The 18,056-nt window shown below is 38.9% G+C and overlaps 1 protein-coding gene across 1 annotated transcript in view; it reads right to left on the minus strand.

Annotated features, from left to right (window-relative positions):
• Positions 1-1,909: 1,909 nt before the first annotated feature.
• AKIRIN2 (akirin 2) overlaps positions 1,910-18,056 on the minus strand; it is a 16,885-nt gene continuing 738 nt past the window's right edge. The window contains exons 2-5 of the mRNA XM_027901423.1: positions 7,401-7,544; positions 6,688-6,837; positions 2,887-2,958; positions 1,910-2,592 (exon numbers count right to left, since the gene is read on the minus strand). Of these exons, the coding sequence (XP_027757224.1) occupies positions 2,582-2,592; positions 2,887-2,958; positions 6,688-6,837; positions 7,401-7,544 (377 nt within the window). The 3' untranslated portion in view covers positions 1,910-2,581. The remainder of the gene's footprint in view (positions 2,593-2,886; positions 2,959-6,687; positions 6,838-7,400; positions 7,545-18,056) is intronic.

Genomic DNA, 18,056 nt, shown 5'->3' on the forward strand with positions numbered 1-18,056 from the left:
GTTACATGCACATCTAGACACAAAAAAACAACACACAGGATGTACATGCTGCTTTTTAAGTGCACAATAACTGAGAGCTGCTAAAAAAGAAATTTACATATCCCTACCTCCAAAACAGGCTAACCAAGGTCTTTGGTTTCACTCTGTTAAATTGCAATTAACTGTCCTCAGCTTGCCTGGCTTTTGGATAGACTACAGTTACATAGAAATTGCAAAAATATTCTAAATGTGGCGACCGCAAAGGGCAGTGCCTAGAACTGAGTAGTTATTGAATTGTACCCATTTTTACTTGAATCAAAAGCCTTTGAAAATGCTCTCCAAAGCAGGTTTATTTTCAAGCACCAGCCTGCTCCTCACAGCACCCCAATTTTCCTATTTTTTTCAACAGTCATCAAGCTGCCAACTATTTTCCTACTGAAGAATATGTCACTTGTTAGAACAAGCCTTTCATGTGTAATTCATCAAATCAGATACTGGCACAGAGATCAGCAAAAGGAGCCAGTTTAAAGTCCAAGACAGACAGAACAAGCAGCAGGTTAAAAAATTAAAGTTTTTGAAGAATGCAACCTCTTTTTCAAAACAGGCACAAATTAGACATACCACAGCTGTGATGCATGAGCACCCATGGTGGCAGAGTATTTAATGTGCCAGAAGACTGCTTATTATGCATCAACTTGGAATAGCACAGGAGTTCCTGGGTGCTAACACAGGAGATACAGGAGATGATCAGGATGCTGGCATTTGCACGGTGGTCCACCTAGAAGGAGTGGTTTTCCTGGCCTGGGCAACTTAATAATAAAAGGAGGTCAAAAAGTGAGTAGGAAAGAGGAGGGGGACTGAAGACTTCAAGGCAGACAAGAGAAATTATAGCCCTTGACAGTTTTGTTTTTATCTTCAGTGACAGAAGACCAGAGAGGAGAGTGCAGCAGACATTTCTCATTTCTGACATTGTGGGAAAAAAAAGTAGAAATTATCCAAATATTTAGGTAAGAGGTCTCAGGAAAGAGGGATGTCAGAAAATACTCTGATACTGTGGCAATATGCCCGATTTTGAACCTGCAATCTCACTAAGTGAAAAAGTTCACCAAGAACTAGAGCTTACCACCATGGCTTCTCTGATACCATAAGCATCAGCATGAATCAATTACTGAGTCTTTCTACCAGCTGAAGTTGCAATTACATTTCAACTAAAACCCCTCTGTTAATTTGAAATGGGACAGAGATCTATGCCAGAGCAAACTTCCACTTAACAAGAAGCTGACAAAAAGTTAGAGAAGACAGCAGTTTATAAATCAAAGCATTACTCTGAAACTGCTTTAAAGTCCCCAAAGCAGGTAGCTCAAGTCCTTTGGTAGCAATACTTCTACCCCACAGCACACAGATCCAGATTTGCCACGTAGGAACTTTGCAGCAATTCACATTGAGACTCAGCACTGCCCAGAGTGCAGCAGCCAGCACCGACAGAGCAGTCTGCAAACAGCTGAATGCGTCCAACAACCAACTCCCCAGCCCTGCACAGAGATTACACACCTTCAGCTCTTGCAATACCTACACAGCTCCAGCTTGCAGAGCATGCGCCCACTCTATCTTATGAACAGATTTCCTTTGATGTGTCATTTAAATCTGAAGGAAGGCAAATGCAGCTGTTTGAGTCATCTGCAGCAAGTTACATCAACAGTTTCTTGTCAGTTCTGTACCAAACATGCTTCCACAAGAAGAAACAATACAGCCAATCTAAGGAAGATTCCTTTGCCTCTGAAGAATGACCTGAGATTTTCATCCACCTCCTTCTCCTGATCTAAAACTGACCCACCCACTATTGCTAGAAAATAAAGTTTTCATTTAAACACTCAGATTTAAGTTTATTCATACACAGCAAAAGTTCCACCTGCATATTAAAAAAACCAGATTAGAAGTAAATGTTTTATTCTTCCAACTAAATTCCAGTACTACAAGGGCAGTAAAACAATGATACACTGAAAAATTGCAGCAATAAACATTTGTTAAAGACTGATAGAATAAATAAAAACTACAAAAATGAGAAATCATATAAACCCATTCTTAACCCCCAAAAAAGTCATGGAATACAGAAATGCCCTCCTTCACTATTTCACAGGCAGTACTGTGGGCTATTTGCTTAAAATTGTCCTGGGATTACATTCTAACTTAACTGTGATTACAGCTTTGTTGTAGTGCACAGTTATGAAAACCACACTAACTTCAGTCAGAAGTGTCATTCTACATTTTTATTTACACAACCAGTGAAGGGCAACTTCTAGAACACCAGCTTTAATCCTTTACTTTTTCAAACTTATTAACATAAGAAGCCAAATCGTAATGATACAGCAAATGAGGCCACTGGTATTATTACAGGTAGCAAAGGTCCACATCCAGGTGGTACTGACATCAGGGAGCACTCCAAAACCAGTTGCTGCATAAGAGTGGTTGCCACTGACAAAAGCTTGAAATAACCTGTGTTCACAGGGGGAAAAAATATGGCATTGCTGCAAGTCTTTACTGGGACAGCTTGCAACAATAAAACAGGGTGTATAGGGCAGCCCACATATGCAGAGAGTGTGATTCATGAAACATCTGGAAAGAGAAAAAACAAAAGTTAACAACAGAGGTAGCAAATGCCAGCTCTATCACACACCTCCTATGGCAGTATCAAAACCCAGCAAGCTACGGGAGACAGTTCTACATGTTTTAAACACGAGCTACATTTTCTCTCACACCCCCCTTTCAACCTCAGTCTTCCATATTATCCATTTCAAGTATTTTACCTTAGGGCCTAGCTGAAGCTTAACAACAAACAACAGCCATTTAAATTATTGAACATTTGGTAATTCAATGCTGCTACAGGGACCAGAAGAAACAGATACTCACAACTGGCAGGCTGTTCTCCATATCGTCGCATGATCTGGTCATGCGTGAACTTCACAAATGCGTCATATTGTTCTGCAAGGATGAAGCATTAGAAGTGTATTAAGTTAACTCAAGCTGAAAAATACTCAGGGCTAATTTTTATACACAGAAGTCATACAAAGTTATATACACACACCCACTACTAGTAGTTTTAAGTGACATTACACAGTTCATCACTGTCATTTCCTTTTTATCCCCCAGAACAACAATGCAGCACGTCCCCTTAATTAAAAGACTTCCCCTTACAAAGTTCTGTAATGAGAAGGACAGCAATATGCTCAAAAAGAATTATGCTGCACATAAACAAAGACCTTAATATACATAACTCCTACTAAGTGTCACACACTGTATTTTGAACTAATGAAGTGTGCCCATTTCACAGATCCATAATGGGGGCAGAGTAGTTACAGTGAACATGGCATTAAGGTCAGTGTTAGGTTTGGAAACAATTTCTCTCCTCCTATCACTACCAGATGTAAGAAAATTAATTCAATGAAATGGAAACACAGAAGCGCAGGGAAGGGATTTGCTACAGAGTTAGAAATTCTTTTTTGGTGACCACCAGAAAAATCAAAAGCAAACGAGAAACTAAAAGGATGAAATGCTAAGTGACTAAAACCAAGTAATTGCGATCACAAAAGTAGCTACTATAGGAGACACAGTTGACTGTGGACTGCATGAAAACAGCTACTGTGCCGTCTGAAATGAAATTTACATATGAAATGTACTAATCTGGCTTTGAACTAAGCACTGTTATTTCCCACAAAGGTTGTTCTTTCTATACACACATACATACAAATACATTTGCAGTATTTTATTCAGTTTTAATATTGCACTCATCAGCAGGATATCACCTTTCAGAATTAGGAAATTGAACAAGGAGAGTAATATCTACCAGATGCCGCTCCTCTCCATTCCCCTTCCTCCCTTGTGGAAAAATACATGTGCAGCAATGTGGGGTGTTCTGAGAAAAGGGCAAGGTCAAAGAAGGCAATCTTCAACCAAAAATGCAGTTAGATTTGTGGTGGTTCCTAGTCCCACAGGTTTGCCCCATTAAAGTTCCCATCCTCTTGAAGGGATGAGCTTCACCTTTGAAGTAAACAGGGTATCAGTAATCAGCAAGTAGTGCAGCAGCAGCCCAAAGTACGGACTGGACCCAAAGATCTAAGGACATTCATCCCTGACCAAGGGGGCCCAGAGTCACAGCAGCCAGTTCCCCTCTGCCCACAAGCAGGACCTGTTTCACTGCAGTTCCGACCAACTGCTTTTCGGCAGCCATGCAAGCAAGGACTGTAGCCAAACAACAAAGTATCACAAAGAGCAGGCTGAAGGATCTGTTGCCCAGAAGCCATTTCAAAAAATAAGAGCAACTAGAACTTTTCCTGAAAGTATGTGTTAAAGGCCAAAAATGAGCTTGCAAACTTCCTTCTTTAAAGCTGTATGTCAACATGCACAGCTGCTTTGTAAACATCATCTTTGTTTGAAACTATGGCTTTGCAAATTTTAAAAAATCCAGTTACTAAAAAGCCCCTTTCCTATGGCAGATTCAGAAGTTAAGCAATCCAAAGGTAACAGCAACCTACAGTGAACAATTTGAAAATTTAAGTGAACACTGGTAAAGATACTTACATCAATGTCATCCTGTATCATATACATTCTAAGTCAAAAGCTGGCTAAATGCAATGTATACGAATATTATTACTACAGTCTTTGCCTCGACCTTCAATATGAAAGGCTGTTTTTCACAGATTATAGAAAACCTTTCTAGTCAGTCTTTCACTTAGCCCCTTGCAAACCCAAGTTCATGCTAACACAGCAGTTTCAGGTAACAGAGGCAGGAAGGGAAATCAGAGCATTACAGTGATCTGAGTTTTCCATTTACCAAATGCTCATTCTGCATGAAAAGCAACTCGGCTCACAAAGAACATGGGAAAAGAAAAGAATAGGCAGTACCTGGCTAACTACCTACAAGACAACTGTGAAAGGAATAAGGAAAGTATCTGAACGTACACATTCAGTTAAGTCACTTGAAAGAAGCTATTCAACTGAGATTTATTATGGAATTTCCAGTTAATTTCCACTGACTTCACTAAGAATGAGAATCTCGTTACTGCACCAAGTTTAGAAAAGCATATAATCATTCTGTCAGCAGACAACTACAACTGGCCTTCTATGTGAGGAATTTCTAAATTCTTTTGGCAGTCTCTAAATTCCCACATAATGCTGAAAATGTATTATTGGCCTTGTATATGAGATGCAGTAATGTAATCATCCTAACTGCTCTTGGTAAGCACCATCGTACAAAGAAGTAAACCCAACTCACCTTACTAAACCACAACTCCCCAGATGGAATTCAATCCCCTCCCTTCCCAAAAACAAAACTGACAATGCTCCCTTTGGGACTGAAAGATAGAGCACATACAGGGATCTTGACAGGAGGGTTTCCTGCTTGTAAAGAACTACAAGTTTGTACTCTGAAAGCATCTGGAACCAATGAAAATCTATCTGGCCTTCAAATGGTTATGATCGCTGCTAAATGAAATACATTTGAGAGAATACAAGAACTAACCCAATTCCTAACAAACACAAATTAGGAGAAAAAAGTTCTGCAGTCCTAATTCATCATTTGAAGCAGGTTAAAAAGTAAAACACAGAAATGGAACATTGGGCTCAAAGCAACAGAAGTATTCAGGACTCTATAGTTAGAGTTGTAAATAGATGTAGATTTACAAAGGACTTAAAACTATAAGAATTTCTTACGCAGAAATGACAGATCAGCAAGAACAGAACACGAACTGAACCTCAGTGCAAACACAATACTCTCACAGGCAACCCACAAGCCTGACACAGGTCTGGTGACTTTCTGCACAGGCATGCCTATAGAAGGTTTTATTCACATGCCTGAAGGGATCAACAAACTTTATTTCTAAAGTGTTTTCAGGTGGGAAGCAGAACAGCTGTAGGTATTCAAACACAAGTCTGCTGCTGAACAGTCCACTCAGATGCTCATTATAATCACACTAAATATTAAATTAGACACCAGATCATACTGTGAAGGTGCCTACTGTGAACGCACCAGAATTTAGGTGCTCAAATGCCAGCAAGAGCCTTAGAAGTAGAGGACTTCAAAAACTGAAGAAAGGTCATAATTACAATGCTGACATTAACGTGATCCTTTTGGAAAGATAAGCTGGCATCAAGTGCCAAAAATTTCAGCTGAATGGTGTGAAATACAGCAATTCAACACATCAGAAATGCAGTTAAACTGACTCTCAGGCAGATATCAAACACTGCTGGCAGAAGTGTAATGTTAATACTGGGAAGAGAAAAGGAAATCTTAGGTACTGTCATCTTGCCAAATTCCAGAAAAAAGAAGTCAGTTCCCAAGCAGGGAAAAAAACCCCAAAACACAACAAGTTCTTCACAAAGAGCTCTCAGGGCAGTAGAATACAAAGTCTTTCTGGGAAAAAAAAAATGAGGAGGAAATGATCAATTCAAACACCATAGCAAGAGACAGTTCTAACTGAAATAAAACCACTGTTTTCACTGATTAGTAATACCCGGGAGTCATAGTTTCTATCCAAAGCAGCACAGAAGAAAAAAAAAAGAAGTAAACATCATTTTTTCTGTTCTGCATGTAACCCCAGTCCTTAATAAGAGAGGTCAGGGAAAAAAAAAAACCAAAACATTGTATCACAAAAATAAGAAAAAGTTTTAAGCTTTCAAACTCACTCTAAGACACTATTCTGAACTGTAAGATACCTGCAAGTTTTGTGGTCAAAATTTCTTCATACTCTTCACGAATTTTCTCTTCACGTTCTTTCAGCAAACGTTCACAGATCATTCCAACTTGTCTGAGAGTAAACAGGGGCTGTTCTTTTTTCAATGGTGATGATGCTGCAGATGAAGTACCTAAGATTAAATATTTGGGCACAACAATTTACAAGTTAATCAGAACCATTTTTATAATCAGTTTTTTTCACATCTTTTACACTAAAGGAACTTTACAAAATATGTGGAGAAATCTTTCTCTGCTACTTGAACCTCCTAATTACTATTAAAGTAGAACTGGATGCTCAAAAGGAACACATCTGCAGTGGATAACAAGCACAACTACCAAAACATGAAGAGTGTTACACAAACACTATGAACACCATTTATATGGCAGTAAAAACTTAAGCTTCTATTTTATATAAAAACTACAGTACAGTATCACAGTATGCTGTATTAGTGCAATGACAGCTGCTTTGCAAAAGCCTATTATAATATCAGGGACAGGGTATGCAGGACAGTCTCTTGAAAACAAATGCCAGTTTACATCCTACTAATTCTGAAAATGAGGAGCTACCATCTAGTATTAACAAAAAAAGGCAGCAGTAACTGGTGAAAATGTGTCATAAACCACCAGGTAACTAGGTAAAATTATTTACGCAGAGTCTAAAACCACACAGAATTACATGGAATTTTCTGGGTACCTGGCAAAGCTGGTCCAGTAAGTAGAAATGCATGTGGCTGTGCATCAGTAGAACAACAAGGATCTGTCTGCTGGAAAGTATTTTCTAAATGTCTTCTCTTCTGCATGCGTTTGTACTCCTGTTTTATGTTGTACAGAATTTGTTCTAAAAAAAAAAAAAAAAGAAAAAAAGCCTAAAACAATTACATGTCACCATTTTGCTTGATTTTCACTCAAACACCAAAATGCTGTAGGCACATCACAGATGACAAAAGGTAGACAGACTCTTACAAGATGGCCTGCAAAAACCACTATGTTTTTTTTAAGATATATACAATTAAACTACTTAAAAGAAATGTTAACCCAGACCTTTTAACCAGGAGAATAACTAGCAAAAACATTGTTAGTTAAGGTCAAGTATTGGTGCCAGAGTTCTGCTAACAAAAATGACCAGCATCCTAAAATTTAGGAGCTATCAACTATACAATACACAGGGACAAAAATTAGGCTATAAAACTTATACTGGTATTAATCATCTTCCCTTCATACATTTAATTTGCAACCATTTTTCTCACCCACACAGCATTTATCACTCATACAATTAACAGTAACAGGAGACTCTAGAATAAAACATCCACATGAAATACTATTCCACTCTGTAGGCTGAGTGGCCTACAGGCAGCACAGTGAAGAATAAGAAAACACAATTTAGACAACATGCAAAGAACACCTACTGCTTAAAATATCAAAGAATTGAAAACTGACAGGCAAAACACAAAAGCCTTCCACAACAATCCTGACAGCCTCAGATCTATCTAAATAAGCATAATGGATGGATCAATAGTCTCTTTTAAAAGAGCATGGCAACATGTAGTTCAGCATTTGATTACACTAAAAAGAAATACAGATAATTATTCTAATAACCTCATCTCCACTACAGAATGACAAGGGAAAAAACAATCCCTGCAATGGAACTACCAATCCTGTGTACCTTCTCTCTGAAATTTCATGTACCAAATGGTTCTCACCTGCATTAGTGGCCTAACTGCATATCCTCTAGCAATGTAAAATATTAAAGAAATTTTTTAAAAAGTAAGTTTCTATTTTTTAAGGAGCCTTTTCCATAAAGATGCTTCTAAAAACTCTCTCTATGAGAATTCTTAGTTTTAAATGCTCAAACGCATTAAAAAAAAAAAAACAACCAAACAAAACCCCACAAACCAAACAAAAAACCCAGCCAAACAAAAAAAATCCCAACAGAAACCAAACCAAACCAACAAAACGAAACAAAACCCAAACCAAACAAAAACCCAGCACAAACAAACAAATAAAAACCCACAAATCCCTACAGGATTGGCTTTTCCTGAGACTTCTAAACTTTTTGGCAAAGACAGCTTTCTAAAACTCAGATACATACAAATCCATGTGATCATATCAAAGCTCAGAACCTTCCTACTTCTGTTCAACATTTTGCCAGTACAATACCACGAAAACTTCTCAACTAATTTTCACTTCTGTAATCCCTACACTACTGAGGTTCCATATCTGATCATTTTCTAGTAAGCAACCATGTGAAGCAAGTAACTTCAGCTACCAGCTTATTCAGTCAGTGGCTGAAGCCTCTAACAGACCAAGCAGAAGCAAATGTTCAACAATTCTTAGCTCAGATGTTTAAACACTGGTGTGGTTCTTCAATTCTTCAAGTCAGTTTAGAAGCTTCCGATTTACAAAGAGGAAGAAAATTGTTTCCAGTCAACAGGAATACCAGCATTTTCAGCAAAGGAGTTTCTTGGATTTTGTCCATTGATTAAAGCCTTTATACCTTTTCAGTCCAATGCCTGCAGTTGAACAATTTTCAGCTCCTTAAGATGAGGTCAAGAACTTGGCTCAAAGACGCAGCAAATACAGAAGACATAATAAGGAAGCACAGAAGGAAAACTGGAAACTAAGAAAGTGTTGGGGGGAAAGTACTTGGCAGGGAGGGGGGGTCTGGAGGATTCATGCTTTTTGTAGAACAAGATACATATACTGCAGAATGGCACAGAAATATAAATTGTGTTAAACCAAGATGGACGCAGGCTTCCAAAATTAAACAGAACCCCATCTAGAGTTTGTGAGGTGCAGACACACACATCAGTCAGAGAATGGCCCTGCAACATTTTTTCTCAATGACATTGTGGTGGTAAAACAATACTCCTCAAAATCAAGTGCTGTTCTAGCTAAAGTGATATTACATAATATTGAGAGAGAACCAAACTAGCTCGTAAGACCACATCTGTCCTAAAGCATGTCTACACTGTAAGAAACATGACTGCACACATTCACACTGTATTTGCATTAAGTGAAAAATGTAACAGACCATGCCCATCCTTCCCTACAACTACTGCGTTTTGGGAATAACTTTCCAAATCCCACATGAAAAATACCAGCCAAATTTCAGGTGTAACAACTTGAATAAAAATCTTCTCTACAGTTCTCCTTTGTGTTATCTTTTCGCAGAAACATTCTCAAACCACATTAACCACCAACATTATGAAGGACAAAAAAAGTAAACAGACTCTGGTCAACTAAGAAAACAGCAAGAGTTAAATCAACAATCACCAGCCAGGTTTCCTCCAGTTCTAACAACCCTGGAAATTTAACAGGCAATACTTTAGAGAAAATATTAAAATACCAGCCAGAATAGAAGGAGTAAAAGCAACGAGGTGGGAGGTAGGGAAATAGAGAGAGGCAGCAAAGAATTTAGGTACTGACTTTGGGAAAAATGTAACAACTAGGATAGAATACGAAGATTTGTGCACCAAAGACACATTATTCTATTCCAAATTATATTCAATTCTGGACAAAGAAGTCTCTTATATTACAGCAGTATCATCTTCTAATTTGGCAACACTTTTTAATTTGCCACCTTCAAATCTAGCTTCAAAAATCAAAAACCTCAAAAAACACCACTGACAGATACACTGGGAGATCCCTGTCCTGACAAAATCACTCTGACAGTTTGCTAACTATGGCTTCAGGTAAAGGTATAGAGCTAAGCATAATGCGATAGAGGGAGGGACTACTGAATAAACATGACACTGACTATATCACAAACAGCAACAGGAGAAAAAAGCCTGAAACATTCAGGCCTGGCTGACACTGTTTGGCACGTACATAACCTTGTCTGGTGAACGATATTCCTCTATTCAGACCAATTTAGGAGATTTAGGGCAATGTTCCTCAGTACACAGATTACAAGATGCACTCAGTACCTTCCTGATAGTAGGCAAGGTGACTGTGAGAATGACTCATCTCATGCCTTCCTGATTTATAAAATGGAGATTAACAGTCAAGAAACACAAGTTTAACACAGCACCAAACTTTCAATAACTTCTCACATAAGTGATCAGACCAGGAATGCTTCAAATAAAGCAGGCACATTTTTGCACCAGCAAAGACTGAGGCAGACATTTTTATTAACTTACAATGGCATAAAATCTTTGTCTTTAAAGAAAAGAGCTTCACTGTGAACTGAAATGTAAGATTACAAATATTTATGACATATTTTAAATGAAAATCTGAATGCCAAATTAAAATAATCTAGTACAGTAGGAAAAGTTGTTTAAACGCAGTAAGTTACTTCTATCATTTACAGTTCTGACTCATAAATCCACAAAAATATGTGGAAAACATTTTTATAGCATGTCAGCACCTGAGAGAAGCCATGAAATATTAAGCAGTGCAAACCAGACAATACCAATATAGCAGACATCTAACTGGAAAGACCTTTAAAACTCTGGCCCAGTTAAACAAAGGCTAGAGTTAACAGATCCAACCTAGTTTTGCTTCCAGAAAATCTTCCTGCCTTTTTTAAGTTCAGTTTCTTAACCTCTCTTACTTCCAATTATCTCTGACTATTCCCTCTGCAGTTGACAACTGAATTAAAATGTGCATTTAACTGGTGTCAAACACAGGACGGGGTTTTTTTATGTGTTCCTACACGTAGAGGCCCAAATTGTTCTTTACAACAATGACATGCACTTAATTAACACATTATTTTATATAAAAACCTAGAATCTTAAAGTACACTCATTAAAGAAAATCTAGTCTACGTGAGCTTCTCTAGGACTATAAAACTGAAGTGAGAACTTGGATATTACAACTTGTTAGGTTTTTTAACTACTGTCATCCATCTTATAGGTTAAAGTTCAAATCAAGCGTTGTAGGTCACGCAGTGATTTCATCTGAGATGACAAAAGGAACGAATACATTTAATATGATCAAACATACATCACTGTGGCCCATCCCCAGTTTCTTTTTAATTTCACTTTATCCCCTGTACTCAGCGTTTCCCACTGGGTTAGAGATGCCTCTGAAGGCACAGAGCTATTTAGGAGGGAAGACGAGGCAGAGGTGCTATAAGTGAAAATGAGACTTGCTGAATCTGGGGTAGCAGTAAGAAAAAGCCACAATGCTAATGCACTGAAGTGAATTAGTACTTCATAAAAAACACTTAAAATTCAAGATGACTACGAATCTGTGCCAGCTACACAAGAATCTGTTTTATACCCCCTTCTTCTCCTCCTTCAGGTTCAAGACTAAGATAAAGAATGATAAACCAAAAATGCTAATGTCTCACGGTAACCACAGAAAGCACCAGGGATTCAGTCAAATATACCTCAATACAATGAAATGCATGGACACTTTTTTTATCTGGAGCTGTGTACTGACAGCATAAAGCTGAGTACAACAGTTCACGAAAAACTGCATTAAGAAGGACAGCTTTCACACCAATTTTCTTTCAGAACTTAAGATGCAACTCAGTGAAGGAAGATTTCCTAATGAAGACAGGATGAAACGTAACATCGGCAAATCAGAGTCCAAGTCTGACATCTGAAATATGATCTGTCACATTAATAGATTACAAAGCCAAATATTAATTTCCAAGCAGTGATGTAGTCTTCTAACTTCCTTTACTTCATGATAAAAAGTCAAGTCAATCTTTTCCAAAATTCTGTCATCTACTTACTTCATCCTGACCTGTAATTATCTAGAAATTATGTACAAAGGAAACAGCAGTTCAATGTGAAAAGGTAACAAGGCAAACAATTATTTTCTCCATTTTAATAACTGCTTATCAACTGTGTAGGTGCTGATTGTTCCCCTGAAGGGTTTTTTTTTCTTTTGGCTTGATTTTTAAACTAGCAATCTCTCATCTCAGTTCCTGGCTTCTCTCATTTAGCTGAAGGAAAATTCAGCAAAACACACAGGAAGGTGACTCAATAGGTTGAAATCAGAGTAGCAGTTTTCCTGGCCTGAAATGGAACCTTAAGCTCAGGTTTCAGTTTGCATTGTCAGTATTCTACATACGCATTCAAACTTGAACCGTGCCTGAGATTTCTTCTAAATATTAATCAAATGCTATCCTGATGTCAACAGCATGCATCTTTAGGGATTTCAGCTACCGTTTAAGCAAATCTGCTCCACCATCCCTAGTTCAAAGTAATGGGTAACATTTCCATTAGGCCTTCACTGTTATTCAACATGAAGGTGATGCTACCACAAGCCTAGTTTTGGTCTCCCCACCACACTACTGACATAGAATGTCAGTTTTAAGATGCCAGCTTCCCTTAAGGGCAACACTGCAGCAGAGCAATAGGTAACACTCACTTTATCTATTTAACCAGGGAGCTCACAGGTACAGACAGGCATTTCAACCCAGCTAGTCCTCTTACTCTCTTGCTTTGGTCACACTGATGTGACCACTTTACTCCACTGATGTTTCTTAATTAGGCATGGTCTGTTAAGACTCCAGTAACAGAATGTATTCTTTTGGAAACCATGCTCACCTCAGAGGAGCATGCTGTAAGCCCAAGAGAACACTGATAACGTGTACACAGTGACAATTTACAGCCACTGCTATAGCTACCGGACAGACAGGAGCAGCTCACAATGGACTCCGGGGCACAGTACAGGCCCCCTCACGAGATCCAGTTCCTTAAGGTTTCAGGCTGCCAAAGGTTCTGGTTCTCCCACAACAAGCTGGATGCTCACATATGCATAAGCTTATTCTGCAAATGTGTTACTTCAGGAAATCCCAGTTCTCCTGATCAAGGGGTTGAGGAATGAAAAATAAATCAAGCAATGCAAAATGTATTAGGCATAGCAATTAGATCTTTCCCTTCACATAAAAAATTGTCACATTGCATTCATCAGACTTGCCACTGAAACAAAAAACTGCTTCAACGTTTTATGACACCTACAACCAAGGATATTTAATATTTATAGTCACCACAGGCATCTATACAGAAATTTCTCATATAAAGTAAATTATCAAGTCCACATGCAGCCATTACGTGACTTTTTCGAAGGGGTGGGAATGTTTTGTTTTTTAAAATCCTAATGATTTCTGCAATACTGGAGCACAATGAGAAATCTGGCATCTCACCAAGATAATTTAGCAATAAATACACATGTGGATAAATGTTAACAAAACAGAAATTAAGCAGAAAGAGATGCAGCACTACTGTGTCACATTCCAAAGCCCTTAGATCTGTTCATTTAAAAGCCAAACCTGTACTTGGCCACTGCCTGACCAAGTTTGAGAAAGAAGTAGTTCAACTTTCTCAAGAGGGCAACTCAAAGGTCATAGGAGGACAGCTTATAGGGAAGACTAACAGTTCTTCCTATTCAAAGGGCAAAGTAATTTTCTGGCATTAACTTTGAAAATGTGTGTCAACTATACCAATTTTTTCCAGACTATTCTTGGAAAAAAAAAAAGGGATACATTAAAGGCAAATTCACCTACCTTCTGTTTGTAAAGAGTCTCTCCTGAGAGAGGGACTCTTACAACCAACTCCCTTTGCAATCTGTAACTCGGGACATTTACCATATAACTGCCCTTAGAGCAGTAAATACCAATTAGGTATACTCATTACTAAGTACTGCATAAATTCAATAGTTTCCACATTCCGTCAAACTTTTGACATTATCTCTGCTTGGATTTCAACCAGTGACCTGAGTTGAAGGCCTGTTCTCAAAAGCTCCACCCACTGCAATTTTTGGTTTGCAACATTAGTTAGTTGCTGGGGAAGTGTTAAGGCAGATGTATGTTTCAGATGGAAGAAAAACTGCACATGCAAAAGTCTGTGGATTTTTAAGTGATTTCATGAACAGCTTTTAACTACAACATTTTCGTATAAAGTTCTACTTGCAGGTTAAACTCTGATTTTGGATGGAGTGTGGAAAAAAAAGCTACTGATCTCAGTCTGTCTTCACAGCTACTATGTACCAGGAATTAGGAGATTTAAATCCCAAAGGTCAACATTATCTCTCCCTTCCACCCCCCACCCCGTTTCTTTGGACTGTATTTGCCACTGCAGCTTCAACCTCAGGAATATCCAGACATGCAGGCTTTTAACAATTGACTTGCCTCTGAATTTAAAAAATGCTAGTGTAGTTTTTCCTTTTTTTTCCCCACTCCCAAACATAATCTTTCATCAACGTAAAACTGAAAACAAGGGTTCCAAAACATCCAGCAGAAAACAGAAAAATAGTACTGCCACTGCTTTCTCCTTTCACCCTCTAAAATTCATTTAACAGCTTTCAACAGCAGCATTTCGACTTCAGAGGAAACCCAACAAGTGTAATGCATTATTCACAGGCACCCAGATCCAACTGCAGTTATTCTGATTATACAGAACAGTCTCATTTATAGGTAGAACTTACATGAAACTAAAACTCACCTGTACTATTCAAGCAGTTAAAAAATTCTTAGAGGAGCCACTCTTTCAAAACTAAACCCGTTTTATGCCAGGCAGCTATGTTCTGCACTGCTTATAGTGAACACAATTCTACGTGCAAACAATGGTATTCAAAAACTAGCAAACATACTCAAGAGTATGCCCAAGCCAGTAAGCACAATTCCACAGAAAGGATAGACTGTAAAGCCACAATTGCAGTTTGGCTGCCAAATTCACCAACAAACTGGAAGTGACCTAACAGCTGTTCAAATAACCACAAAATATTAAAACACTCTTGTGAGAGATAAATTTCATCTTGAATAAGCCTACCCTCTCTCAAACAGACATACTGATTATTTGTCTATGACCACTCTATACAGACAGCTGTTTTCTCATCTGACTCAGTTCTTAGCACACCCCTCAATCAATCTGTATTCTACTTCCAGATAATTCTTTTTTGAAATAATGAACGATGTGGTAAGAAATCCTGGTGTTGATATAGTTTCCACTAGCTGAAATTAAACACTACCAGGACAGAATAGCAGACAGAAGATAAATGTTGAACTTAAAGGTGAATTTAAAAGTGTAAGCATCAGGTTTTATATCCAGAGCTCTGATTTCATATGACCCTTACTTTTTCTTAAACAAAATTCAGACAGACATTTTTTAAGTGCTAGAACTCTAAGCATTACAGTAACAGATTGAGAAAACCATAAGTGAAGTCAACCGAATTCTGGCTATTGTTAAAAAATTTCCCAACTCAAACCGGTGACTCAGTTGGGAACACATTTCAAGTCGGACTGGAATTCTTTTCACACAGAGCAAGATTTATCTAACCCTAATGTAGACATCTTAATGCTTACATGGTCACAAACTGAGTTTGCAGTCACTGGAAAGCAATACATATTTCTGTAGCACACTTTGCCTCACCCTAAATCAGAGCTCTAGAATAAGTCATCTGTTTCTTCCAAATGACTATCAAGAAAACTACAAACTATTAGGTCAGACATACATTTACAAAGTTAGATGAGATGACTCCCACAAAATCTTTCAACTGTCCCTTTTAAAATTATAAGCTCTGGTTTGCTCACTGATGGTTGAAATGAAATACAGACAACGTGGTAATACCCCTAAATTCAACTGAAGGTAAAAACTAAGTAAGCTGATTACAAACACATTTTTACCAGTCTGGTTCAAAAGATTTTTTTTTTTCCTGTAACATAAACAGAGTTTTTAAGCTAAACCCATGTAAACATACACAATTTATAAATGCTTCGAGCACTGTAAGAGGCATTTTGATTTACTGTCCTTCCCTCTTCGTTATATTATACAAATGGCTTACATAAAATACATCCTTGTCTGTACAGAATCACCTTTTCACACAGATTACTGCACCTCTGATTTTCTCAGGAGATAAATGCTCAATTTCAGTAACATTTCAGTTTCTAAGCCCTTCAGAATCATTAAGATAGGAGCTTAGATATTACTTCAAATACTGCTGTAGGTTGTCTCTACTGAAAATCTTACTGATTTGTCTCCTTTCCGCAATATATATTTACTGGCCAGATGATATTTATATTAAATATCGATAACCTAAGCTCTCCAAATCCCACAGAAACACGCCAAAAGAAATCCTTGCGAAGAAGCAACACTTATCCTCTAAAAGAATCAAATTAATTCTGATATTAAACATCTATCTCAAAGTACATGTAATGCCTCACTGTACCAGGGAGTGCCATCCATCACAACTCTCATCTCAGACCGCTGACTCATTCAAGATCTTTTCCTAGAGGTTCAAAAAAAAAAAATCAAGGCACTGATGCCAAGTTTAACTCTGTATGCCCTGTATATATTTCCTCCACAGCAATTTTTTTTATTATTTTATTAAAACCTGTAAAAAAAAAATATATATATATATACTAAGGTACAGTTTTCAGAACTAAGAATATCGAAACATGGCGCTGTCCTACGTGGAGGAGATGGCAATTTTAAAACGCATTCAAACTTACTGCCTGGTGATCTGGAGCCAACTTTTGTTACAGGAAAGAGAACCGAATGCAACAGTGGAAGGAATTCTGCTGCAACAACTGCAGAGGGCTTTTTTCCCCTGCACACAAAGGACACGGATGCATCCATACCTCGGCGCTGCAGCCGCTCATGGCCGCGAGCTGCACCGTCCCTGCGTGCACTGCTGGAAGCTGCCCGCTGGACTAACCGTGGCACGGGCCAATCAATCCTGAGCGCCCAGCCAAGATTCATTCCTTTCTTCTCTCCCTACTCGCTGCTAAGAAGAACTCGGTTGATTTTTAATTGACAACCCTTACACAAGCAGACCTGGAGCTCTTAGGGCCGCGGTTGACTCATCTCTCGTAGATTAAGAACGCACAAGGGCTTCGTTCTCGCCCCGCGTCTCCCAGACGAGGAGAACGCCCGATTCCATTTTATCTGCCCTAAAGGCAACTCTCACCCTTGCACACAACCGCCTTCAACGCTCGGTTTTCCTATGGAACTTTGAGGATGCCACAGAACGGGTCAGCCGGGACGGCGGCCCGTATTAAGGGGCTGGGAGCAGAATCACCCCTTTGTTTTATCCGCTTTTCCCTTTTCCCACTGGCGTTTTGCGGGTGATGGATGACAGGCCGCCCTCCAGCTCCTTCCCTCCCCCACGATATCTGAGCAACGGGAGGAGGAGGTGCCGCCGCCTCGACCCATGGATAATGGCTGCGAGAAAGGGACTGACGAGGGCCCCGCCGGCGCTCCCACTCCCGACCCCAGCCCAACCTCGGTCACACCCCCAGCCCGTGCCACCCCCAGCGTTTCCGCAGCTCGACTCGCCCCTGCGGCTCTCCGTGCCCCATCCAGGCAGCCGGGGAAAGGGATGGGGGGGATAAGAAAAAAAAAAAAAAAAAAAAAAAAGCCGGCCTCCCCCTTTCCTAGGATGGCGCTTCCCCTCC

The sequence above is a fragment of the Empidonax traillii genome, unplaced genomic scaffold, assembly GCF_003031625.1.
Source record: "Empidonax traillii isolate 1590-97213 ecotype Southwest subspecies unplaced genomic scaffold, ASM303162v1 scaffold784:size441917, whole genome shotgun sequence".
Taxonomy (NCBI): domain Eukaryota; kingdom Metazoa; phylum Chordata; class Aves; order Passeriformes; family Tyrannidae; genus Empidonax; species Empidonax traillii.